A 27,530-nucleotide genomic window follows, 5' to 3' on the forward strand; every position below is an offset into this window, starting at 1 on the left:
AAGCAGTTTATGAAGAATTGAGCGGGCACGCTGCAGAAATCATACTCTGGACCTGGGGTTGCCAGCCTCCATGTAGTAGCTGGTGATCTCCTGCTATTACAACTGAACTCCAGCCAATAGAGATCACTTCACCTGGAGAAAATGGCAATTGGACTCTATGGCATTGAAGTCCCTCCCCTCCCCAAACCCCGCCCTCCTCAAGCTCCGTCCCAAAAACCTCCTGCCAGTTGCGAAGAGGGACCTGGTCAGTGGTGGCCTGGCCATTGTGTCAGCTTGCCCAATGGCAAGTGGGCCCTGTGGGCTCCTGATGAAGTGGCCCCCCTTAAACATTAGACAATATGTTAAAAATAAAAATTAATAAAAATTAAATGATAGCCTTACAGTTGTGGGTGCGCCCCCTTTGTCTCCTGGCAACCAATATTTTCAGACCCAGTCCGCCACTGGACCTGGCAACCCTATCTGGACCTCTGAGAAAGTCATGAGATGAGAAATCACAATCTGAACTGTGGATGCAAAACAGTAACAAAAATTAACTTCTCAGTTACTCTCTTATAAGGGAAAATTAAATAGGAAGATAGTCTAAAATAGAAGAATGTGATTTTCTCTGCCTGGGACATTTTCTGAAGGTATTTAATCTTTAGCTCCTTTAGAAATGATGCACATTTTTTTCAGAATATTTGCAGCTAAAAAAGAATTGAAGTTTATGCAGCAGACAAAGTGGTAAAGACAACAACTATGATTTGAAATCATCATTATGAAAATCCTCTAGCGGTAATCAAAGAACCTCAGTGTTGAAAACTGGGTAAAACTGAAAGGAAACATCAGGACTGTCTTCAAAGTTGTCACACAATTCAAAAATAAGTTCACCTAATTGTTGCTGAGGGATTGTTTGCTACAAATTATAATCCTTTGTTAAAATACACACGGTCCAATTCAGGGCTGAGGTCTTGGATCTTGGCTTGTAATTCTGACTCCAGACGCGTTACAGACATGGAACTGAGCAGAAGAAAATAAAGACATTATATATTAATTAATTATTGTTATTATTATGCAGTCTAATTAGTGGTAAAACTATATTATTACTTTTTAAAGAGTTCAGTCTATTAACTAATAAGCATGATTAGTATGAAAGGTATTTTATCAACTCTAAAATCCTTTGCAAGAGTTTTAGTTAGTCCAAATAGTTAGCTTCTGTGTAACATTATAAACCACACAACGAGCCATATTTTTCAAGTGCTGTTTTGGTTGGCTAAGGATAACTGGTATAGCATGTTAATATGTCAGCCAGGAAAATGAACTTTATGTGAATTGTTAAGCTTTCACTTGTAAACTGAAACTGAAATAGCAAGTCATGAATGATTGGAAGACCTTTAATCTGATTGTTAACATTTTAAGTTTTACTATTAAGAATGAATAACATGAATTTAGTATGCATGGAGACATGCAGTTAAAACCAGCATGTGTCACATTTAGGACGGTTAATATATCAGCACTACAGAATACCCACCTAGGTGTGATGAATGCTGATCCATCTCAGCATAGCGTGGAACGGGCTTTTTGCTATTACAGCTTTTCTAAGTGTTTTCTAAGCCAAGAGGGCAAATGTTGAGTTACATTGTTTTGAGTTCAATACAAGTCAAAGTGCTATCACAAAAGAAGCAGGGGAATTCTGCTTCCATTAACACTGATCGTTCCACAAAATGAAATGTCTATTCTTGCCAACAGACAGGACTCACATTCGGTTTGAAACATCTCTGTTACTTTTGCCATCAAGTCACAGCTGACTAATGGTGACCCTGTAGGGTTTTCAAGGCAAGTGACATTCAGAGGTGGTTTGGCATTGTCTGCCTCTGCGTAGCGACCATGACATTCCTTAGTGGTCTCCCATCCAAATACTAACCAGGACCAACCCTGCTTAATAGCCAAGATCTGACGAGATTGGGCTATCCAGGTCAGGCCTTATTTCCCATAGTCTTATCTATTTCAGCAGGCTGCAGCCCAGCTCAGTTGTTCAAAGTACATGCACTCTAAGTATACAAAATGGAGTGGGATTGTGCCCACTGGCCTCATCCTCATGAGTATCTGCAGCAAGCCATAAGTGTGTACAAGTTGACATGCATGTACTCTGTGTACGTGATCATGAGCATCAACTGAACAAGGCTGGTCTTCAACAGATAAGGGATTCTCAGCATTTGAAAACACCCAGTAGGCTTCAGTTTTGGTGGCCAGCCAGGGAAAAAGGGACAAAGAGAGGGATGTTAACCTTACTTACCTGATTAATCTCTGTGCTTTGGGTATGGAAGCAGAAAGTCCCTTTCCTGGGGGCGGGGTAGGAAAATGAAGAATAAACTAACTTGTGGGAAGGGGCTTTCTATTTAGTCTGGAAGAGCAAAGGCATAAAACCAAGAAAACTTTGACTAGAACACAGAAAACTTTGAAACAGTATAGACAGAAGAGTGAGCGATGCAGTTGAAAAGGATGTGATGGAATTCCCTCTGCTCATACTTAGAAAAGAAATTAATTAGGCAGGAAGCATGGTGTATTCCTAACCAGAGTCACACATTTCCTAGTCCATTGAACTCAAGGGGCTTACAAGGGTGTAATGTTCCTTAGGACTGCATTGCAGATCTTCTTTTTTGAGGGATATCAGCAGGAGGATATCCCTGAAGACCACGTAGACCATCAGTAGATCACCCTGATCATCTCTTTAGCAAAGGAACCTCTTCTATTAAAAGATGCTGTAGTCTCAAGTGGTCGGAAAACTTCCTGGAACAAAAACGCACCCCCCTACACTCATAACTAGAAGGAAAGGAGGAAAAAAATGTACCATGGGGCAAAAAGCAGTCAAGGCCAACACTAAACAGGGCTAAGAGAAAAGCTAACCTGCTTCCTAGCCTATGACAGGCAATGATAGACTGGGAACATAGAATTTCCACCTTCACAAAGTCATTTCCCAACTTTTTGCTTCTAGTGTTCCAAGGGAGGGGGACTTCTAAATTGTGGGATGTCCCTCTGCTCATATCCAGAAAAAAAAAGAATGAACTTCAAAGTAAAGGCGGAAGGAGAACAAAATGGGGAGGGAGGTAAAATGTCACAGGCACAATCTGAGTGACTTAAAAAGGAAGCCAGACAAAGAGAGTGAATTGTTAGTGGAGTAAGAAGAAATACATTATTGGTCTCACCCTTCCAGTAAAGTTACAGAGGAGTTGCAGTAGTAGTGGAAGAGAGAAACACTGTGGGTGCTTGAGGAAGCCTGTTACCAGGTCCTCCAGGTGCCCAGTGCAAACTGAACTAAGAATTTGCTAATTGTCAACTACTTCCTTATGATATATCTTTTTTTTTTTTTAGGTGTAGATAGGTGATGTCTAACTGAACAGAGAAGATTTTAAAAGTATGGCACATGTTTTCATCTATATTGGTGGATTATCTGGCACAATTGTAACTCTCATCATAGAAAAAATAATACGAAAAGCATGCAGTACCTTTTTTGAGGAAATAACGCACAGCATAAAGGTGTGGCAAACACCAAACTGGAAAAGACAAACAATAACTTAAGTTACTTGCAGTAATTGTTCTTGAAGTATTAGGAAGGTCTCCTTGGGGTGAGTCAATAGGGTCATCTGAGCTTTGTAGGAAGCAACCATATATCCCTGTACCAGCCAAGAAGTGCAACATCATAACCCTTTCGCTAATTACCAGTGTTGGGAGGGTGGAGGTTAGGGAGGGATGCCTCTGTTTTTCTCAAGGCTTTTTATTCTCTTCAGTCTCTCTCTCCTAACATGGCCATTTCAGCTAAGCATGCTGTGGCCCCAGATGGCTTTCCTCCTTGCATTTTTGTTTGCTTTGTTTGATCCCAAACCCAGATGAGATCAACTGGATATTTGAACTTATATCCTGCCTTTATCTGAGGCCTGGAATTTTTTTTTTTTTTTTTTTTTTGCCTTTCTCCCTGTAGCTGGTTCAGAAAAAGTTATTACTTCACTTGATCTGTGTTATTTGCACTACACTTAATAAGACTTGGACAGTGTCACTAGGTCAAAGTTTTAGAGTCTTTTATGTCGTGTTGAAAATGAACATTTTTTTGGGGGGGGGGGAAATACTCAAACAATTTTTGAATTTTTTTACTCACCAAAATCCAACTAATCCCACTTGAATGGGGGCACTCATCCACGGGAACCGCTGTGTCAAAAACAAAATTATGATACATGATAAACATGTTTCTGCTTCACTGCATATACACCACTGGAGATTTTGGATAGAACACTTTTAAAAGGCATAGTAACACTAAAAATGTATGCGGAGTGCAGGCAAAGTTAAATATATGGTTTACCACTGGGCAACTGTCAACACTCCTAACTCTTAGGGCCTGGTGTAATGAACTTCTGTTAATAAAAAGTCTGCAGTGCTTATTTTGTCTATCTGTTCTCAGTAGTGGGAGGTAACTTGACAATGCAGACAATCATAAGTAAGATTGCATGGCTCATATAAGGCAGTTAAAGATGAAAGTAACTCTTTCGGGTCATTACAGCAATATTTCTGTAAGACGGATACAAGAGAGGAATTCTTTACTATTCCATTCTCTTTATTAAAACAGTCAACTGAGCACTTTCAAAATGCAACACAGTCATTAAAACAAGTAATTTACAGTATTTGTAGTGTGAGCAACTAACAGTGCATTCCTGAGCTTTCAGCGTGGCAGAACAGCGGGGAGGAGGCACCGCTGTGGCACCTCCTAACCCGTTTCGCTGGCACCAAAAAAGAAAAAAAAAGGCCTTTAAAAGGCTTCTAACATTTTAAATGGTTTTTTTTGCCCCATAGAGAAAAGCGAGGCTGCGCTTGCTCAAAATCAGGCGCAGCCTTGCTCTTCTCGACACCAGCATACCCGGGGCAAGAGGGGACAGGAGGCTGCCTAACGGCAGCTCCTTCCCCCAGCCCACCCCAGGAACGCCTCCTGGGATCCCAGAACACCCTCCCCCCCAGAATGCCAGCGTGGGCCTTTATGCTGGTGGGATGCCAGTAGAAGGCCCTGTCGGCAGCCCAGGGTGGCGCCCAGAGACCGGCGTCCAGGCTTCCCCGCCGGCATGGGCAGGGCAGCACCAGCCAGGGCAGCGCCTTCCTGGCCTCCTAAGGGCTTTTGCCCTTAAAGCTCTGGAATGCGCTGTAAGTCTCGATGGGTTTGATCCAGCCAGCTTTTTTTTCACCCAGTCTCAATCAATTCCCTTTCCTTAATTTACCCCTAAGCCCACATGGTGCTTGTACGTGGAAGTACCATGGTCAAAGAGAATCCCTTCTTCATCACCAATAGAAGAGCTTGTTTAATCCAGCTCTGTGTTTCGATTACAAACATCTAGCCAGATAAGTATCCCATGAAATAACCGAGGCACCACTTTGGCCCTGTAAATATGATTTGTGGCAGGAACATATCATTTAACGTTGATATAAAAGACCCGAGTAATTGCTCAAGCAGCTTGTCCATATTTTGCTTGTTCATAATACAGATGAGTAATCCATTTACCACGAGAGTGACATATAATGCCCAGATTCACAACTATATATTATTAAAGTCAAATACACTGAAAAGTTAGCAGGAGTATCTCCCGTACTGATGGTATTTTTAAGTTGTATAAGTAGCTGCATGAGTTTCCAAGATGAAAACACTGTACAATGTTTGTGCTATAGATCTTAATAGCAATGTAATAGTTAAGATATTTCATGCAAATCAAAGCAAAAATTGGTAACCCACTGATTGTGTTCTATTATAACTTGTAAGGAAGCTTTCTGATGGCACAAGCTAGAAGATCAAATATTTTCAGAAAAAAGACTGTACTAATTTGAAGCATTGATACTGTAAAAAAAAAAAGGAATCTTTTCAGTAACGTTTCATGCACTAGCTGCATGGCTGTAAGGAAGTTCAGACTTCCATAAGTAAGTTGCAAAAGAATTTATAAAGCATTAGAAGACACACTGGTCTGAAAGAAGTCACAGTTTTCAGTATGCCTTACTCTATGGGATCATTTGCTTTAGATCATTTACTCTTGCCTGAAATTCATGGCACCTCAGATAATACGTATTGGGATTTGGAACAAGTGAAAGAGAATTTAGACATCTATGGTAGAAATGGAACAAAACAAGACAGCTTCATGATATTATTGAACCAAAATAAACAATGTAAAAGGCTGTGTTGCAAATTACATTTTAAACTCACAAAAGACATTTGGGTATTTGGTACAAGAACTGTATAAAGAAGAAAATTTGAGGAAAAATAGTATGCCTGCACCAGAATGCAGTTGGGTATAGCTGGTCTGCAGCGCCATCTGCTGCCTATTCGTTTTTATACATTCAGAAAAATCCTGATACTACAAATGCCTCCAACTTATTTCCGCTCTCTTATTCTTGTTCTCCATTAAGAACAGCTATCTAAAAAAAAAAAAAAATAGAATTTAAAAAATATGAATTGTTTCACGTGATTTAAGTGCTGTTTACTGTTACATTATCAAACAAGCTTGCAGAAACTAATCTTCTAAAAATGAGTAAGATTTCTAGTTGGAACTGAATGTTAATGAAACAGAACTATTTGAGTTCTGTATATTGGATTTTGTTCTTACTAAAACCAAGCATTTGTTCCAAATGACTTATATAGCATTTACATGTCATTTAATGAAATAATGGAATTACACACTGCAGTCAATATGTACAATTATGGTTTTTCAGTAAAAACCATCTCCCTAAACTGCTGTTTGAAATTGGGAGCAAAATAGTTAAACACAGGCAGCCCATTCTTGAAAGTGGGGGTAGTCGACAGCCTTCTAAGAGGCTCCCCAGCTGCAAAAATTAAAAATGAATTTCTAAAAAAGCCCCGTGAAACTCCTCCACTGTGTTTCACGGGGCTATGCCAGCTATGCCAGCATAACACTACGCCTGCAAAATGGAGCATTCCTGGGGTGAAAGGGCTTTGAAAGCTGCCTGGGGTGAAAGGGCTTTGGAAGTTCCCCCACTGGGAATGTCCCCCCTGGATGCTGGCGTGAGTATTTGCGCCAGAAAAACACCACCGGTGCATGAGGCTTGTGCTGTTGCGTCACTCCCTGGGGCCAGGGTAAATCGCCCTGTGCTGGCATCCGTACCACTTTGCACGGCGCAAGTGGCATGGATGCCAGCAGTGGGGTCACGCCGTGCTCCTAAGCGGCTTCCCCCTACTTCAGGACTGCACCGTTAATGGGAAAATGAAAATAAGCAATGAGTGCTGAACTATAGCTTTTGTGCTGTAAGATGAGAGACGAGACAAGGTGTCAGAAAAAGTGTGAATTAATTTTCCTGAAATTTCTGAACAGCAGATAGTTTCCCTGATTGTTCTAGAATGTTCTATAAAGTTACTTCATTAGAAAAACCTTGCTTATCTAAGTCAACAATAAGAGGCAATGAAAAAGAAAAATTAACAGCAAAAATAGGTGATTGATTTATACAGAAGGAAAAGAAAGGGATCCCTTGTTTTTAATCAAGAGAAACCAAGAATATGCTTGAAGAACCTGACTGAGAGATTAGCATAGTAGTTTATGAACCAGCCAGGAGCAGTGAACTATGGAACAGTAAGCCTATACTTGGGGAAATTTAAGAATAGAATGCTTTGACCAAAATAACGATTACAACTGAAAAGGCTTAAGCACTGAAGTATTTAATATACTTTTGTAACATAGAGGACACAAAATCTCTTGCAGTGCACTCCCAAAACTAACGAATAGTCTCATTGGGATGGCTTCAAAGGTTACAGTTACACTGATGGAATAGAGTACCTACTCTTCATGCAGAAAGTCCCAGGTTCAATACCTGACGATCAACTTTAAAAGTTAAAGTAGTAGGTGATATGAAAGACTTCTGCATGAGACCCTGGAGACCTGCTGCCGGTAAGAGTAGACGTTACTGACCTTGTGAGATCAGCAGGTTGACTTGGTATAAGGCACCTTCATGTGTCTATAGTTCCATATTATTATCTTGCATGTGGACAAAACATTTCTAAACCTGATGTTACAGAAAAAAATATGTTCTAAAATCTTAAAAGTCTTTATTTACACACTGCAAATTGTAAAGGGCAAGTAGCTGTTCCAGTGTAAAATTAACTATGCTTGTTTACTATTTTGTCACAATCAGATTACAGCTAGATCACCCCTTGTGTACCAGTTCAGTAGAAATTTCTATGCACCTAATTATATTTGCAATACACAACTCTTGCTTGAAACATAAAGTCTATCTTAAGTTTTGGGTGAATCTGATTTTAAAAGTTATATGATTGTCAGTTTCACATTAACCAGAAGTCTTAAATTGGTAGGCCAAATTCTTATCCTATGTGCAAACATAACTATTCTGAAGTATTAAAGGTTATGTAGATAAAATGTAAGATGTTGCCTTCACTACACCCTCTGCATTGGTCATTTAGCTGAAAGCTAAGTTGAAAATGGTTGGTTTTATAACACACTGTAACCTTTATTTATTTATCATTCAAAAAATGTTTGTCCTGCTCAGGATAGGGGATCACCGAAGCATGAAACCTCAGCTTAGTTATGGAAGCTCTCTCATACTCTAGACTAGAATAAGGTTAGTCATACCAAAGCTTCGTATTTTCATATAATACTTATACATGGTTGTATATATAATTACCTCTCTCTCTCCCCCCCTTGGCATTCTGCCCATTCTTATCTCTGTGAGAGGATGGAACTGGCAAGTAAGAGGGCTTGCTAGATATAGGAGATCTCATGCCCAAGGCCTGGATGCTTCTCAGCAGGTGCAGAAGCCATGGTGCTTGGAAATTTTTATTTTGTATGCCTTCCAACTCAATTAATTGAGATGGAAGGCATGGAAAATTACAATCTCCATGAGCTCCAGCAGAAAGTGACACGAGTGTACAAGCTTAAAGGATGAGACAAGTGAGGTTTCTTCTGTCTCCAGCAAGCCTTCCCTGATGCTGATTGATCCTTTCATGTGGGTACGTTTGCTTGGAAAAGGCATGTAGGGCTGGCCAGCAGTAAATTCAATATGGGCAAGGTCCAATCTTTGGAGGGGTTTGGGGCTTTGCTCATCTTGGGACTGAGATTTTCCAGATGGGGAGCATTTGTTTCCATAGTCCTCAAATTCCCAGTGATGCTGGGAAATTCCCATGTGATTTTGGTGGAACTAACTGCTGCTATTTTGTCCACTACCACTACAAGCATAAAACATGAGCTTGTGCATAAGAAATGGGTGCTACAAAGCTCTTGTAAGCAGACTGCATAACAAGCCATTTTTCTTGACGCTACTACAAACCTCTCCCCAAACAAAACAAAACGTTTGCCGTCACCCACATCATCCACAAATACCTTTCTGCATAAAGCAGCTTGCAGTAGGGAGCCAGCTGAAGCAGCATTGACATGGCAGTTCCTTTATGTGTACCTAGCTCAAGTCCTTGAACTCACAAGACAGCTTTGAAGGACAAGGTTTGTATTTGCAAATACCTTGACTTCTAGCACACATGCTTCAATCAGAAGGCAACCCCTTATTATTGGACATGTAGATCTATTTTACACAGCAGAAATCATTAAACATTTCACATGTTTTCTCATTGTTCTCACAAATTGGAAATTTAATCTCCTTTAATTTAATCTCTGCACATTTGAGGTCAGTTTACTAAAACAGCATTCCATTAACCGTCTTTTATGAGGAAATGTAGTAGATATTTAGCAACTGAGGCTTACCTTTAAAAATGCCTTCTTTTCCAAAGTATTCATTAGGAAGGGGGGAATGGCTACAAGGTAAGAAAATAAAAAGTCACATGGTTAAAACTTAGCAAATAATATCCAGCACAGGGGTGTCAGCCCTGACCTGGATGGCCCAGGCAAGCCTGATCTCGTCAGATCTCAGAAGCTAAGCAGGGTCAGCCCTGGTTAGTATTTGGATGGGAGACCACCAAGGAAGACCAGGGTTGCTGTGCAGAGGAAGGCACTGGCAAACCACCTCTGTTAGTCTCTTGCCATGAAAACCCCAAAAAGGGGTCGCCATAAGTCGGCTGAGACTTGACGGCACTTTACACACACACACACCCAGGGGTGTCAAACATAAGGCCCACGGCCTGGATCCGGCCCCCTGAGAGCTCTTATCCGGCCCCCAACTCAATCCCCTCCCACTAAATCTGGGCTGGCGAGGCATGACCTGGCCCAGCCAAGTGAAATTTATGTCATAGCCAGCTCTTGTAACAATTGAGTTTGATACCCCTGATCTAGCGGTTTATAAACTTAGCTAACAACATTATTCCTTGATAGGCTTACTGGTACCTTGTTCTAATGGTCCTTACTGGTACCATTAGAACAAGATGGGAGACCGTGGGGAACCTTATTCCCCAAAATCTTCTTCTCCAGGAACACTGACCCCCCCTGACAACACATACTTTCCCCCTTTAGTTGCCATTCAGCCGCTTTCAACATTCCATCTCTTGTGCAGCATATTTAGTACACTCAACAAAAGAAACAGTATCTCTGATATGAAGACCAGCAGCAGCTTTTGTCAGCCATTGTCTGCTTCATCAGATAAATGAAGTGCTACGTTCAGTTGGAAAAAAGATTTTTACCTAAAGTTCGAACACCAAAAACCCATTGAAAACTCATGGAAGTTTATGCGATAGTAAATGTGTTAGTCTTAAGGTATTACTAAACTAGACTATCACAGCTTCTGATCTGTATTTATCTTGAATACGCAGTTCCTTAGCAAAATGTCTTTCATTATTATAAAGCACTTCAGGTTTTGTATGCATGAATGAAATCTCAAATGACAGGCAACTCCAGCAAATGAATCTATATTGGTGGAAGAGGAACAAATTACTCTAGATCTATAATTGTCAGAAAGTTATTCTGTAGTTAGCACAAACAATAGCTAAGGGAGGGCTCTCTTAATTGGGAGCCTTGGCTGATAATCTTGCAGTATGATTAAGCAATTAAAGCCGTTTAAAAAAAAGAAGACATTTTGAACAAAACAGCTAGGCTGACGTGGTCAGGCAATCCAAGGCACACAGAGGCCAAACTGCACTCTCACCTAGCACCCTGTGGCATCTCATTCTTTTCCATGTCTACAGTACTACTCTTTAGAGATGTGGGCATCCATTTGCATACCTGGCACAGTGGCAGCCTAATAGGCACAAAAGGATGACGAGAGCTGCTCTGCAGTCTGTATGAGCAGAATAAAAGATTGTATCATGACCAATACAAGCATTATGCCTATTGGAAGCAGAACTAACCCATTCCTGGAGCAGCCATAAGAATCCTGGAGACAACCACTTGCACAATGGCTTGTTTAGCAGCTTTGGTTGATTCACCCAACCGATTTCCATTTTCATCTGTAATGGGAATACCATGCTTTAATTCCCTGTCAGAATTTTAAAAAGAGAGAGGATACCAGCTGAATAACCTTTTCACTTATTTTTATTCTTAGAATTCCTTAGGTGCAAACCTGTTATTATCTTGACAGTTTTAATTTTAGCCCCTACTCTCTTTACTAGGAGCCCCGTGGCGCAGAGTGGTAAGCTGCAGTACTGCAGTCCAAGCTCTGCTCATGACCTGAGTTCGATCCCAATGGAAGTTGGTTTCAGGTAGCTGGCTCAAGGTTGACTCAGCCTTCCATCTTTCTGAGGTTGGTAAAATGAGTACCCACCTCGCTGAGGGTAAAGGGAAGATGACTGGGGAAGGCACTGGCAAACCACCTCGTAAACAAAGTCTGCCTAGTAAATGTTGGGATGTGATATCACCCCAGGGGTCAGGAATGACTCAGTGTTGCACAGGGGAAATCTACCTGTACCTTTTTACTCTCTTTACTAAATTCATAATCAAATTCTTTGAGAAGGGATAATGCAGGATTAATTTTTGGACAAGGAACTGGGAGAAGAATCTTAACACCCTTTCCATATTTTTTGAAAACACCAGTGCATGAGACTTATTGGAAGGAAAGGAATTTACTCTGACAAGCGGCTGCAACCCGTATTTCCCTCCATTGTTCTGCAATTGCACTCTGGAAAATGGCAAATATGTACATTTTGTTTTGGATCTTGCGAGATCCAAATATGTACATTTATTTTGGATCTTGCAAAAACTTTCACATTGACTTTATAGTTGATGTCCACTGAACTTTCAGAACTTTGGCTGGATATTCTAGCTGGAACTAAAGGTACAACATGATGAAATGCAGTAGCTTGGTAATTTTAAATTTATTCTCCGCCTCTCAACTTTATGATCCAGTCAACAGTCCTTTGTTAGTAATATAAATTACAGTGTTTATACTTGTTTAGTTAACAGATTTCTTTCATCATCCAAGGTCAAATCCCAACAGCCACATTAACAAGACAGCCACTCTTTCATTAATACGTACATCGTCTCCAGCTAGGTTCGTATTCTGACTCTTGGCCTGTTACCACAGCCAAGAGTAGGGCACTTGCTTCATCTCTAACTCCTTTGCAAAAAATAATGCATGGACTGCAGCCTCTCACCTCTGTACCACAATGATATAATAATAAGAACATAAGAAGAGCCATACTGGATCAGACCAAAGGCCCACTAGGTCTAGCATCCTGTTCACACAGTGGCTGACTAGTTGCCTTTAAGAAGCCTATGTACAGGATTACTGAAACAGCATCCTCCCACCCATGCTCCCCAGCAACTGACATAAAGCATACTGCCTCTGGTACTGGAGGGAGTAGATAGCCATCATGGCTAGTAGCCATTGTGACTAGTAGCCACTGATAACTCCATCCGCCATGAGTTTGTCCATTCCCCTTTTTTAAAGCCTTCCAAATTGGTGGCCAATCAATCATTTGAAGGGATTTCCTTGTAACTACCCTCAAAGATTGCTGATGGCAAGATATTACAACATGTTAATGTAAAGGCTCTCCTATATTTTGGTAGATTTAAGATACTCAAGTACTGGAAAGTTTAGCTCTAAAGTTAAATGTGAACAAGGTCACAGCATACATATCCTGGCAAACTCTATCATAGATCCTTTGTTTGACTAATGCCTGGGCCTTCTTTACTTTGGAAGACATTTAAAAAATGGGGTAAAAATCCAACAATGGTGATTTCTTGGATTATAACTTTCTTTCATTTACTCATATATGTATCTTCCAGTACTAAATGGGCACAGCTAGAAGATGGATCTCTATGGCAAATAGGCAGCTCAATGTTTATGACTTATAATAGCTGCTAATTAACATAATTTCATCTCACTCATAATTGCCACTGTTACCCATTTAGGGAGCTGCAGAACATCTCTGAGGAAATGAGTCTGTATCCTCTCTATGTCTGGATTACATCTATCAAGCCAAATAGGTATCCCATAAAGTTGCTGAGACACCACTTTGGCCCTATACACATGATATTTAACATAACAAAACTGAGTAACTGCTCAAGCTGATTGTTCAGCCTTATCTTGTGCAGGCTGCAAATGTGTGTAGAAGAATGAAACACAACGTCCAAATACTTATAGAACTGAGCATCCTGATGTTTTTCATTTTGTTTAGAAGTAGTTGTGGGGTGACCCCATTTGGATAAGGGTTGAGGTACTGGGTCAGTAAGTAACCCTATCTCTGCTGTTTTCCAGACAGAATTCCCTCCCCAAGCTGCTGTTAGTTATAGGGAAAAACAGAATATGAGGAGGTCCCTGCCCTCAACTACAAAACAGGCAAATGGTGTTAGATGAGTGGCAAGGTAGAAAAAGAACGTTTTCAGTACTGCCATACTTTCCAAATCACTCATATTTAGAGCATTAATATTACTTTTGGCCTTCTGCTGGCCTTCCAAAGAAGATAAGGCTAAGAGTGCAGGTGCTACCGACAGCCAAGTAGCTCTGTAATGGATCACATGCAGTTCCTTACCTTTGCCTCATTAATGGGATATTAATGCAGTTAGCAGCAGCTACAGCAGCAAAAGGAACAAAGCGTCCTATGAGTGGAGAGACATGCTGTGAAACAGGAAAAGAAAGTTAGCACACACAGTCTGGGGAGTTTCTAGATGCTTGTCTAAATCTTTGTTTTTTTCTATAAATTTTTATTGCATTTTTATAATAAAACATACAAAGGATACATAAAAAAACATAAAATACAAAGAAAAAAAAACATATACAGAGCACTGATTCATTATAAAGCCCTATTAGTGCCCTGGATCCAAATCCCATCCCCCACCACAGTGCTCTTCACTAAGGGACTTCCGAAGGAATGTTATGGCAATATATAAAAGTTCTATTATTATGTCATTAGTTAAGAATCACTTTGTACTATAATTCGTTAATAATACTTTTAAAATCCGTTTTTACGCATTTATCCCAATATGCGGCAGCTTTTGACCATGTGGATTTAAATTCTTCCATATCTTTACCATGTAAAGAAACTGTAATTTTGGCCATCCGCATATACATCCATAATTTTTCTCTCCACTCTTTAATTGAAGGTTTATTCGTTTGCTTCCATTTTTTAGCAATTATAATTCTTGCTGCTGCAAAACTATATTGACATATGACTCTGTCACCTTTATCTAAATCTTTTTTTGGAATACCCAATAAACAAAAGGCGGGATCTCTCTTAATTTTTGATTTAATCAAATTATTAGTTTCATTCAAAACTAATCGCCAAAATCTCTTAATCTTTTTACAAAACCACCAAGCATGCATAAATGTACCTATATCCGTACTGCACTTCCAACAGAAAGCTTTATCTTCTTTTTTCATTTTACTTAATAATACTGGGGTTATATACCATCTATAAAACATTTTATATAAATTTTCTCTTATTTCATTCGAAATGGTAAATTTAAACTCCTTTTTCCACAACTTTTCCCAAGTCTCCAAATCTATATTATAACCTAAATCTTTCATCCATTTCAACATCGCTGGTTTAATCCTTTCCTGTTCTAAGTTCATTTCTATAAGTTCTTTATAAATCCTACCTATCAGTCCTTTATTACCCTTAATTAATATAATCTCCAGTTTAGATTTGGTTTGATTAAAACCCAACCTATTATCCTTATTGAAAACATCCCTTAATTTATGGTACATAAACCAATCTTTAATCTGAAGTTCTTCTCGTGTTTTCAATATCCATATCCCATCTCTATATTCTATCATTTCTCTATAATTATTAGAATCCAAATTTAAATGTGCGCCTCTTCTCATAAATGCTTCTATAGGATTTATCCAGCCGGGAGTTTTACTTTCAAAGGCTACTTTATATTTATTCCATATTTGTAATAGGTTTTTCCTAATAATATGAGAATTAAATTCTTTATTTACTTTCTCCTTGTCATACCATAAATAAGATGCTTGTCTTAATCTTTGAAAGGATGCATTTACATTACTGTTCTCTACCCCAAGCTGCTCTGAAGCATCTGCACATGAACATTAGAAAATCTGTGTACATGAAGCAGGACTCATCTTCATCTTATATTCTAATAGCGAAGTTGGCCAAATCTTTGGATACTTAAATCCAGTGACAAGACAGTTGTGAGTGGGCAAGACAGATATTTCTACATATTGGAAATGGGCCCCAAGTTTGCAGAAAAATGTGAAATCTTAAAAAAAAATACAGTGGGTTTTTTACAAAACTTGAAAATGATAAAAGGAGCACCTGTAGCTTTAAGCAACGGATTTCCTCAGTGGCTGCTGCTAGGCAACCATAGCATTCCAAGCTCGGTTCTGTCAGTAAAAGGCAGGGGAAGGGGGAAGGGCCTCTTCCAGGTCGACTTTGGCCTTTGAGAGAAGGTTAATTGGGACAAAGCCTGGCTAGGGTTGCCGACTCCAAGTTGGGAAATTACTGGAGATTTTGTGGTTGAGTCTAAGGAGGGCAAAGTTTGAGGAGGGGAGATGCGTCAGCTGGATATAATGTCATATAGTTCAATTTCTAAAACAGCCATTTTTTCCAGGGGGACAGATCTCTGTCATCTGGAGTTCAGTTGTAATTCTGGGAGAGCTCCAGGTCCCACCTTGAGGTTGGCAATCCTAGGCTGGGCAGCAACCTTTGGGTGACTAGATATCACTTGACCTGCATAACTCAGCTAGGTCTGGCTGTTTGCTACTGTTCATCAGTATCCACCCTAAGAAAGCCAGTGTGGTGTAGTGGTTAGAGCTTCAGAGTAGGGTCTGGGAGGCCCAGGTTTGAATCCCCATTTTGCTTTGGAAGCTCACTGGGTGATTTTTGGACCAGTCACATACTTTCAGCCTAACATATCTCACAGGGTTGTTGTGCAGAGAGGGGAATAAAGGAGAGGGGAATAATGAAAGATGCTTTGGTCCCCACTGTGACGAAAGATGGAGTATGTAAAGCAAATAAATAATAAATATAGCTGAAGATGGGAGGCAGACAAAAGGTTGCTTGATGAATCACAAAGAAGGAGAGAGCAGAGGATATGGGAGTTGGCAGGAAGAGTGAAAGTGGAAATAGTGTGGGGAGGGGGATACAGGGTAGAGTGAAGTGCCCTCCCACAAGTCCCTGAGGGTTCCCTGCCATGCAATGGGCCTGGCCCAGTGGCCACCACCACCACACAACTGGGCCATAGTTTTCCTAGGTAGAGGATACTGGGGGGCAGGAAATGCTGAAGCCACAGGGGCAGATAACTGTAGGTTGGATGTTGGGTGGGAAGGAGAGAAGGAAGCAGGAAAAGGGGAGAGGCTATTGAGGGTTGCAGGAAAGAGAAAGAGGAAATAGTAGGGGAGGGGGAAATGAGATGCCTCCCACAAGTCCTTGCAGGTTCCTGCTTGTCTATGATAATATGGACACAGGTTGTATCAAAGAATAAAAGCATTAAAATTTGGTTTCATTTCCAGTTCAACACTATTTTTTAACTCTCCAGTTCTGTTTACACTTTAGAAACTGAGCCAGCAGACACTTTGATCTAGCTTAGGTCTCATATGGGCTCTTTAAATCCATTTTGGCTTCTGAAGGCAAACTGATTTTTTAAGGTTTCACACACCTAAAATATAGCCCCCCCAAAAAACGGAGCAAAGTTTTGGAAAGCCTGGATTAAAACTTCATTAATTGCAGGAGGTCATCATTTTATCCTTAAGGTATGTGACACCTTTTTTAAAAATCTAGTGTTCAGAAGCCAAACAAGAGCCCACATGAAAGAGGCTTTAGGTACATTTCATGCAGATTAATATCCAAATAAAAATATTAATAATTATTTACTTTGAAATAGTACTACATTTCCCCCAAACTTTTATTTTTCATATACAAAAATTCTGTTCTGGGAACAAAGACTCCTCTTAAGCTAATGGACAAAGAAGAGAATTTTAGGCCTTGTCACTCAGGGATGCGATCGGCAAAACAATTATTACAGCGAAACACTATCTTAATGGCACCACCCCAGTTTCAAATTGAGTCCCATTTCCTCTCATACCCAGTTGCATAGCTTCCCCCTTTTAAATATCATCTCCAATACCCATAGGATTGCGGTGCTGCACCTGGCAGGAGGATTGGCGGCAGGAACATGGGTGGGTGTTGCAATTAACTCAATGTTGCTACATCAATAGAAAACTGGTTTTTCCATATGGTTTTATCACAGTTTCTGGGGATTTCTAGAGCCACCCTACACTTCTGGATTTTCCCCAGTAGGGATGTAATGACAAAGACGCTACCATTTTTTTAAAAAAAACCTAGGTTTGCCAATGAGAGACTTGTGGATCCTTAAAGACTAAAAAAAAAAAAAAAAAAAAAATTGCAAATTCATGTCAAAATAAATGTGCTAGTATTTAAAGTTCCAGAAGACTCCCTGCTGTGGAATTTTTTTTTTAATTATTTGTCTCTGTGCTAGAAAATTATGGGAAAAAATTCTGTTTTAAAAAAAAAGAAAAAGCACAGAAATACCTTTGTTAGAGCATTAAGTCCTAGAGCAGTGGCAACAGCACCCGTAGTGGCAGAAACATAGGCTGTTCCCAGCTGGCTAAAACAAAAAAAAAAGTGTTTGCATATGCACAGTAGCAACATAGATTCAATATCAAATATTTTCACACTTTATAATCACAAGCTGCACAGTATTGAAACGCGTTCTTTTTTTTGCTATGCAACAAAATTTCACAAGAATACAAAGCTAGAACTTCTACTGGTCAAAAATGTTGCTTATGGTCTTAGGTTCCTGTGACGGACAGAGCAGTTTCCTCCTCTTCCTAAGAGCAATCTATGAGAGCTGACAGAATGTTGGAAGTTGGCAGCTAGAGAGTTGAGTGGGAAAAGAAGATGAGGTGAAGATCAACTTAAAGCTAGCTGACTAAAAAGAGTAAATTTGTAACACAAGATCCAAGATGCTGAATAGGGGAACAGTTCAAAAGTTCAATGGAAGTGAAATGTTATAACCTCTACCTTACTTTCTTCAGTGCTATGTTCAAACCATAAATAAAAGTTTACTTGTTTGTTTAACCCTATGTGCTGTCTGTCTCAGGGAAAGAAACACATGTACACACCAGTGAAGATCTCAGTTTGTATCTGTTATAGGATATGAATAAATGGTGGCAGCATGTGAACAGAACAGTGTATGAGCCCCCAACCCCAATAATTCAGTGAAGTGTTTGAGAGAAGGCCTGTTATGAAAGGGGACTGGGCTACCCTGTCTGCTGATGTTTTTGTGAGTGAGAGAGGATCTGAGGTGTGAAAAAGAGATTAGAAGAGTGACGTGTGATGGCATGAACTACATGTAACCCAGAACCTGCTGGAGAGAGGTTGTGGTGGGTGGTAGGCACTCTGTGTGAGTGGGAAAGGGGCATTACAGTTCCCTGAACTAGGGCCTCAAGAACTGACATAGCATTCACATCCTGATAAAGTTACATCTGAGATGACCCAATAGAGGCATTGGGTTGAGCGATCCAATAGAAATGGACTTCCCTGTAACCTCCCACTCCACAATATTCCTGATGGTTCTCCAAACCTGTGGAGTGGCTTTCTGGGATGCTAATACCGGACTAAATAGACCAATAGTCCCACAGTTGGGTTTCTTCATACAGCTGAGTGTTCACTATAATGGGAAACAGGAACTCTATACTATGTAGTTGGCTCTCTTGAGTAATCTGGAAACCAAATTATTAATCCTTTTGGTAAACCTAATCAGAAATACCCCAGGCTAGAAATATCAATCATGCATGCCAGTTTGAAGTGCTCTGATTCTCACTCACCACCATCAATAGTAGACAACTAGAACTCATTAATGGCCTAATTAGTTGTTAAAACTACTCAAATAAGTGCGATTATCAGCATGCAAAAACATTTTAGCCTGCACTTTTAGTACCAGATAGAAGTAATTTGGCAGTCACACATCATGTGTCCTACTGAGAAGTGATTGAAGAACTTGAAATGTGCTACATATATATACACATACACACTCATGCTAAGTATTAATGTTATTAAATTAGCATATCTTCTATTTCCCATTACATTTTACCTTGTGCTTACACGTCGTCACGTCAAGCAATTCTATGAAAGACCACATTACAAATTTAATATAAATCCAAATTTGGCAGTCTGGAACCCATCACTATTATAGTTTTTTAAAGTTATTCAGGAGAAGCAAGGACTTATGCTGCCTGCAGCATGTATCCTCAGCATGTACCTTTCAAACCTGCAACTGCCCAGTCCCCCTGCTCAAAATATATATCATGATGCTAATTCCACAGCCAGTTACCATCCTCATCCCATTCTTCACTTTCTGGGGCAGTTGGGCACTTTCTGTTAGGCAGTGGTCACTCCACCAGCATAATCGACTACCCTGGTTCTTGATGAACACATGAAGTTGCGATATACTGAATCAGACCCTTGGTCCATCAAAATCAGTATTGTCTACTCAGACCGGCAGCAGCTCTCCAGGATCTCAGGCACAGGTCTTTCAGATCACCTACTTGCCTGGGGACCTTAACTGGAGATGCCGGGGATTGAACCTGGGACCTCCTGCATGCTAAGCAGATACTCTACCACTGAGCCACAGCCCCTCCCCTCATCAAGACTATACTGTTGCCATGAGACTCTAATATTTAGAAAGTATTTTAATTTACAGCCATTCTGTTTGCAAAACATGTAAACAATTTTTGCGACTGCTTATGGGCTCATTCCTGAGGTAGGGGGGAGATTCAACTTAGGAGGTGGCATCACCTCGCCACCAGCGTAAGTGCCTCTTATTTCATGATAAGAGGCACTTACACTGGAGGTGGGGGCAGCTCCATCAGCGCCTGAGTGCTGCAGAGCTGCAGGCTACTCCCCCGGTGGTGTAGTCTCTCCGAGATGTAAATCCTGGAAGAGACATTCAGTGCTGATGTGCGGGGGGGGGGGGGGGCGTTTCCAGGGGCAGAGGTGACTTTGGTCAGCTTCCACAGCCCCTTCAGGCTGGGAACGCCCCCTCCGGGAACAGCTAACCTGGCACAGCCTTGCTGTTCGTAATTTTTTCTTTTTAACATTTTAAAAGGCTTTTTGAAGTCTTTTGGCGGCTGGGGAACCTCTTTGGAGGTGTCATGGCGGTGCCTCGCCTACACTGTCCCCGGCTGCCGAAAGGCTCAGAAATGAGCTGCCTGTCTATTATTTAATTGTATCTAAACTAAAGAAAATAACTGAGCAGACACATTTGAATGTTCAGTCTGAGCTATCTTTCATTACTTACCTGACAGTTATTGGAGCATCTCCACTCCTATTCGTATAGTTTACAATGGCATTGAATGACTGGTTAATCCATTGCCAGAATACCACAGCTGGAGTAGTTCTTAAAACAAGAAAGTTAGGTTAATTTTCTTTCCACTGTACAATGAAATTTCAGAGCTTTATCAGAAAAAAATATTCTATGCTATGTCAGCTAGATAGAAGGTTTCAGTATTACAGAACATATGCAGACAAATATATAATAATCAGTCAGAGCATAACATAATAATTAGTGAAAATGTTCTTTTCGGAAATGTAGGTACTTCAGAGTCAAGCAAGCTCATTTAAAATGATCAAATAAGGCATCCCATCATTCACAAATGATGATTTTCCTGCACAAGAAAATACAAGTAAAAAGAGAAAGTATTGTAGCCTTAATAGTGAATGGACATAATTTTAGATTAATCTCTAATACTACAATGCTGGAATTCCTCTACTGGTTTTTCCAATATACTCACTATTACTCAACAGACTTAAGTATTGTAGCCTTAATAGTGAATGGACATAATTTTAGATTAATCTCTAATACTACAATGCTGGAATTCCTCTACTGGTTTTTCCAATATACTCATTATTACTCAACAGACTTATTTAACGCAAAAAATTTAAATACTGATGCTCTGAGATTACCAAAACTTGAGTTTACAATCAGGCTGCTTTGGTTTTGCTTCCTTCATGGGCTAATTCTTATGATTCTATTCAAAAACAATATATGATATGATAGACAGACTAAGGGAGATTTAGTGCTTTGTTTTTAGCATGCCACATAACATATCTATAAAATTAAAAAATCCCGGGCTGAACTTTTTCATGGTGATGAGGAAAAGTAGGGTTTATTTGAGAGATGGTTATAAGGGAATAAAATTTCACATTACATAAAAGTCTATGGTAAATTTATAATCAACACAGCTTATAAAAATGTAGGGAAAAAAGAAAGGCAAATTTTAAATTTTAATTGTTTTATATATAAAGCATTCAAATTAATATTGCTTACTTGGACCAGTGTCAAAACCATTTATAATATTAATTCCCACTTATTTTAATGGGACAAGAGGCTCATAACTACTTTTTAGGACTGCAGCATAATTGTATGCTCATTTTTACTGCTTACCTATAAAAGGTCATCATGCAGCCAGTGATAGTCATGTTCATAGGCACCTGAGCAGACATTCGGCCAATCAAAACCATCTTTTCACCAGTATCGGGATGGAAGGCTGAATCATAGATATATTTTGCCCTCCATAATTCATCTTCTGTCAGTCCAGGGGCCACAATACCTTGTCTTGGAATAAATAGAAATATATTCAAATATTAATAAAAACGATGACACTGGGATAGTTTACAAATAAACATTGTACATCTTTTCTCCATACAATTGTATACCCATGGAGAAAGCCTACAGAATTAGTGATTTCATGAGGACCTCTGCAGCCATTTCTATAGTTGTAAATGCCTTTCTCAAACCATCACGGTCCCATAAATAGCCATTAGGAGCATGGTGTTTTGAGAAACGCATTTACAACTACATGCCACTGCCTGACTGCTTGACCATTTGGAGAAAATATGCAACACTAGGTTCTATAATAGGCCCTTCATTTTCCACATACCCACAATTCATGTTCTGCCGTTCCACACTTCCTTCCTTATTCCTTGCTGCCAATAACTCTTTAGAGCTGATATAGAGAGCTAGGATATAATGCTCTTGCAACTTTATTGATACCCCTTCCACATATTACTGAACAGTGTGGATAGAGATACCTGAGTTGCTTCACCTGACTTTAAACAACTGGAACAGTATGGTGTGTAACCAGCATGCTATAGTGGATGGACTAGGATCTGGGAGCCAGGATCAGATTCCCACTCTACTATGGAAGGTAGCTGGGTGACCTTGGGTCACGGACTTTTTCACAAGTGAATGGCCCAAGGTCACACATCTACCTTCCATAGCAGAGTTGGGCGAATAAATGTAAGCTGCGTTGGGTCCCATTCAGGGAGAAAAGTGGCTATAAATGTCTAAATAAATAATAAAATAAATAAGTGTAGGAATGACAGGCCCTGAGAAGGGGCAAATCCCTGGAAATAATTCATGCTACTGGTTATATGTATTATTACACACACACTGCTCACTCCATATTTACCTCCAAGATCAGCAGACAGCACTGTTTTCACTATAACATGCCTGCACATTATGAACATGGGGAAACATTTTTACTAGCTCCACCACCTGGATAATACTCTTCCCTTAAAACCCCAGCAGAAAACGTCTTCTTTGAACACATGAAGCTGCCTTATACTCAAGCAGACCATCGTCCCCATCAAGGTCAGTATTGTCTACTCAGCGGCTCTCCAGCATCTCGGGTGGCAGTCTGTCACATGGTCTACCAGCTGATCCTTTTTTTTTTTAGTGGGAGATGCCAGGGATTGAACCTGGGATCTTCTGCCTGCAAAGCAGATGCTCTACCACTGAGCCACGGATACCATCTCTCCTGTGGCAATTTTATTGTTGGTTTTTACTAAGCTATGCCTTGAGTGTTGCTACCTGCCTTGAACCCTTGAGATAGGGCAAGTGAAAAAAAATCAAATTCATACCTGTAATCATGCACAATTTTTCTTGCATTTTCTAATTGCTCATTGGATAGCAAAATATTCCTGGGATCAGTTACAGTGAAGAAATGGCTGGCTCGTCCAACAAATGTGCTTTGTACCCAGCGAGGTTCTTTGATATTGATGTTTAATGGTAAGTCTGTTGACATCTTCTCTGAGAATACTAAATACAAAATAGAGACATGGAAGTAGATTTCAGTTTCAGAGTTGTGAGTATCTCCGATTTCCTTGACATTTCTGGTTCTTGAACAGAATTTCCTGAATTCTCTTAAAAATTCGGCAGGAGAGAATTTGTGAGATTCACAAGATGGCAGCCCTGAAAGAACACTCATGCCTCAGCATCTGCTGCCTTCTTTTGGGCTTCTGTCAGCAATGCAAAAATTGCACAGGAATAAATTCCCATGTACATTAATAGCTATCCATGTACAGATCCCACAACATTTACAGAACATTATTCAGGAAATGTCCATTGGAAATGTACTGAGCATAAACTGTTATTTTTATGGGTTAATAGCATCATTCATATAACAAGTATTACTCAACTGATAACTATCAAAAGTTTGCATATGCACTAAGAAGATGTAATTTTAATTGATCACAGGCTGTTTTATTGCATGTTAATCTTTTAATTTAATCTTTTAACCTTTTAATTTTAATTTTATTGCATAGTTAATCTGTCAAGGATGAAGAAGTCAGAGGAAAGTTATTGAGAATATAATCAATCTTCAGCTGAATTCACGGTATTTTTGCAAATGCAGATAGCCAGAACATGATGTCTTATTTTTATGAAGGACCTTCTCCTTCCATATGTCCTCGTGCACCAACTACAGTCATCAGGCAGCCATCTGTTGGCTATACTACCACTTAGGGTGGTCTATCTGGCATCGACCAGAGCCTGGGCTTTTTCTATTGTGGCTCCAGCTCTGTGGAGGTGAGGGGTGGCCTTCCTTGGGAGGGAGTCTCAACTGGCAAGTTTCTATTGCCTGAAACGCTGTGCATTTGCTGAAGCCTGACACTTTTAAGGGGGGAGATATTTGGGATTTGTTACTTATTTTTGCTTTTAAACTGAATTTTTAAAAACTATTATTGTAAGCCACCCTGAACCACAAGGAAAGGTGGGAAATACATGTTTTAATTAATTAATTAATATGGCTTGATTAGTCAAGGGGAAAAATAGTAAAGGGGAAAAGGTATAGAACTGGAGAAAAAGTGTGAAAAGATGAAGCCACAGTGCTGACTTAGGAAGAGCGCTGCTGGATTGACAGTGACCTTATAAAACCAGCAACCTATGAAGCAGTATGGCAGGCAGGGAGAAAGCTTACCACACATAAATCCCACACATAAATAAAACTTGCAGATCATTAAAAAGCCTGCAGTCTTTGATTTAGCACTAAGTTAATCAAATTAATTCTTGGTTTTAAGCAAATTTAGTCCAAATGGTGACAATTCACCATATTCTTTGATAATTGACGACTACTTGTACTGATGAGCTTGTAAGATGTAGGGTTTATAATGCACTGTACAATACTGTAGTGAAAAAGAAAACTGGTGGATGTCATCATGTTCTGCAGCAGTATTGAGAGCCCCTATCACAGTCCTCATCCCCCCCCTCACAGTAGCTAACCATGACACCAGAGGATATCCCAAAAAGGCCTCCAATGCGTGAAACATTAGCAGAATTTGGATAGTCCTGGAGCATATATGAAACAGCCTAGGCATGCAAAATAAGTTCTTTTACGGTGACGTGCATCATCATCATTTTATGACAATTTAGTCACAAAGTAACTTTCTAGTCTTTTGCAGAAAATATGGGGGGGAAGGCAAATTTTCTGTGTGGTGTATGACCCCCTACCCCAGTCATCTATTACATGCAAAGGACTTGGTGGTCCATGACAACTACAGATAATGCCTGGTTAGTATTGCAAACTAAAATGCGTTTGGAAATGACTTTGAACTTCTGTTCTGACAGACAATCATTACAAGTCATTACTGAGGGGAAACACTAAACATTCACCAGTTTCAGTTTTCAGGGTGGGGGAGGGAAGAATAGTTCACTAAACCCTCTTTAATGGCCTCCTTCTTTGAGCTTGTTTAGTTCTGTTCACCTCTCTTCTTCCCCTCCTTCAGGAAGGCTTCTTCCAAGAGTAATACCAACTGCAGCACTCACTGGCCTGTCCCCTTCCTGCACCATTCGCTGGCAAACCTTTTGTCAGCTCCTCAGGGGTTCTGTTCCAGAAGTCGTATGGGGAAAGCTGTGGCAGCTGAGTTGGCAGGTGGATTATGCTGCTCAGGCTGGTTGCAGTTGAAACAGCTCCAGGGAGAAGAACAGCAGAAAGCCAAGGGAGGGGCCAGGGCAGGTGATCTCTCTTTACCTTTTCCACATTGAAAGAGTCGAGCAAGGAACAGGAGGCGGTGTGGAAATCAGGGGGTGCCAAGTGTTACATGTAGTAGTCTAAGACCCCTCACCTCCTAGCCAAGACAGAACCTGGCTAAGGAATTAAAGGCTTTTAGGTCACAGCTGAGAAAAGAAATTTTCCACCTGTAAAACGAGGCCTACTGGTTGAGATGAAAGCATGTTAAATTGTGGTTAAACAAGACACAGCCATTTTCTGGAAGTCCCTTTGGTAAATATCTGGAAGCAAGAGACAGGTTCAACAATTTGTGGCTTAGCTGTTCAGAAGATCATTCTTAGGGGTCCTTCTGCACTAATGTCTGGAAAACTGGGGAAACTTTGCAATAATTGTGTAATAATTAGCACAGGCCCAAATTATTGTTTTTCATCTTTAAAACCCTAAATGGTTTGGGACCAAGGTATCTGATCCACCCATATGAACTTACCTGAAGTTACCTGGTTGCTAAATTTATAGCGCCCTGCTTAAAGGTGTGATGCTGGTTGTGACCTTTGAGGGAACTTTTTCAGAGCTGCTGCCCTCCAACTGTAGAAGTCTGTTTCCATGGAGGAATGATTGCCACCATCTGTTTTGGCTTTCCATCAGAAATTAAAGATGTGCTGTTTCAGGACAGCCTTTGAAACAGGTTGATTTTATGGATTTCAAATTATAGATTATATAAGCCTGTTATTTACATGTACTCTGTCTATTTGTATGTGTCCTTAAACTACCTGGTGATCTGTACCAGGTAACTAAAAAGCTGAGACACTTTAAAAACTGTCTAACATGCACATTCTCAAACTCTTGTTCTCTCTCTGCACCAGCAGCCATGACCTTTGAACTCTAAATGGAACAATTTCTAATTAACACATGGTAATTTGTAACTTAGGAGCATGGCAGAAATGTCAACAAAGGTTTTTTTTTTTGCAAAATGCTCATTGATTATTACTTATTTTTGTTAGTTACATTTATATCCTGCCCTTTTTCACTGTGGAATTTAAGCAGTTGGCAAATGATTCCCAGGAGTTTTCCTTCCAGGCAATGAGGAAACCCATGATCAGCCACTCGGCTGAATCAGGAGCCCGTCAACCATACCCTGATTATTTAGTATGTTTAGAGAGCCAGTGTGGTGTTGTCATTCGAGTGCCAAGTAGGATCTGGGAGATCCATGTTCAGATCCCCTCTCTGCTTCAGACACACACTGGGTGATTTGGGAACAGTCAGTTTCGGCTTAATCTATCTCTCAGGGATGTTGTTTTAAGGATAAAATAGAGGAGCAGAAAATGATAAGCTGCTTTCGGCTCCAATTGGGGGGGGAAGCAGGGTATAAATACCTAAAACAAACAAACAAATAAATAAATAGTAACAAAGCATAATAGACTCCTTCAGATTATTGGAAGGGTGTTTAACACTGTTTAGGATTGCCACTGATAGAATCTCAGTTTTAATAATCTGCATTTGAACACATGAAACTGCCTTATACTGAATCAAACCCTTGGTCCATCAAAGTCAGTATTGTCTGCTCAGACCAGTAGTGGCTCTCCAGGGTCTCAGGCAGAGGTCATTTAACAGGCAGAGGTCATTTAATAAGTACCCTGGATATATTCAATAAGGTGTTTGAATAAATGTTACCATATTACTTTAACCTGTATGGTTTCGAAACCTGATGAAAATGAAAAGCAAGAAACAAAACAACTCAATATGATTAACAGCTCTTGTTTATCATCATTTCGTAATAGCCATTAAGTGGAAGGTAAAAACAAAAATTGTTTTTCTGGCTTTTTTAACAGGCTACTTTGACCTTCATACATCAGAACACTTTATATGTGCAGTCAACAGGAAATACTGCCTCACAAAAACTGACAACATGAGACCATATG

General features: G+C 40.0%; 1 protein-coding gene across 1 annotated transcript; it reads right to left on the reverse strand.

Moving 5' to 3' along the window:
* Nucleotides 1–717: 717 nt before the first annotated feature.
* SFXN1 (sideroflexin 1) lies at nt 718–23,416 on the reverse strand. Its single transcript, XM_056856508.1, has 10 exons — nt 23,246–23,416; nt 21,768–21,938; nt 20,622–20,720; nt 17,852–17,927; nt 13,874–13,959; nt 11,252–11,379; nt 9,720–9,769; nt 4,130–4,179; nt 3,483–3,530; nt 718–996 (listed from the first exon to the last, which is right to left on the reverse strand). Exons 1-10 carry the CDS (start codon nt 23,407–23,409, stop codon nt 900–902), a joined length of 969 nt encoding a protein of 322 aa, XP_056712486.1. The 5' UTR covers nt 23,410–23,416; the 3' UTR covers nt 718–899.
* Between the last annotated feature and the right edge of the window lie 4,114 nt (nt 23,417–27,530).

The sequence above is a fragment of the Euleptes europaea genome, chromosome 1 (assembly GCF_029931775.1).
Source record: "Euleptes europaea isolate rEulEur1 chromosome 1, rEulEur1.hap1, whole genome shotgun sequence".
NCBI lineage: Eukaryota > Metazoa > Chordata > Lepidosauria > Squamata > Sphaerodactylidae > Euleptes > Euleptes europaea.

Coding starts and splice junctions, on each gene's coding strand:
- SFXN1 (XM_056856508.1), bottom strand. CDS start 23,409: ATGTCAACAGACTTACCATTAAACATCAATATCAAAGAACCTCGCTGG. Junction 21,939..23,245: donor AAAATTGTGCATGATTACAG/GTATGAATTTGA, acceptor ATTTATTCCAAG/ACAAGGTATTGTGGCCCCTG. Junction 17,928..20,621: donor GATGCTCCAATAACTGTCAG/GTAAGTAATGAA, acceptor TTTTTGTTTTAG/CCAGCTGGGAACAGCCTATG.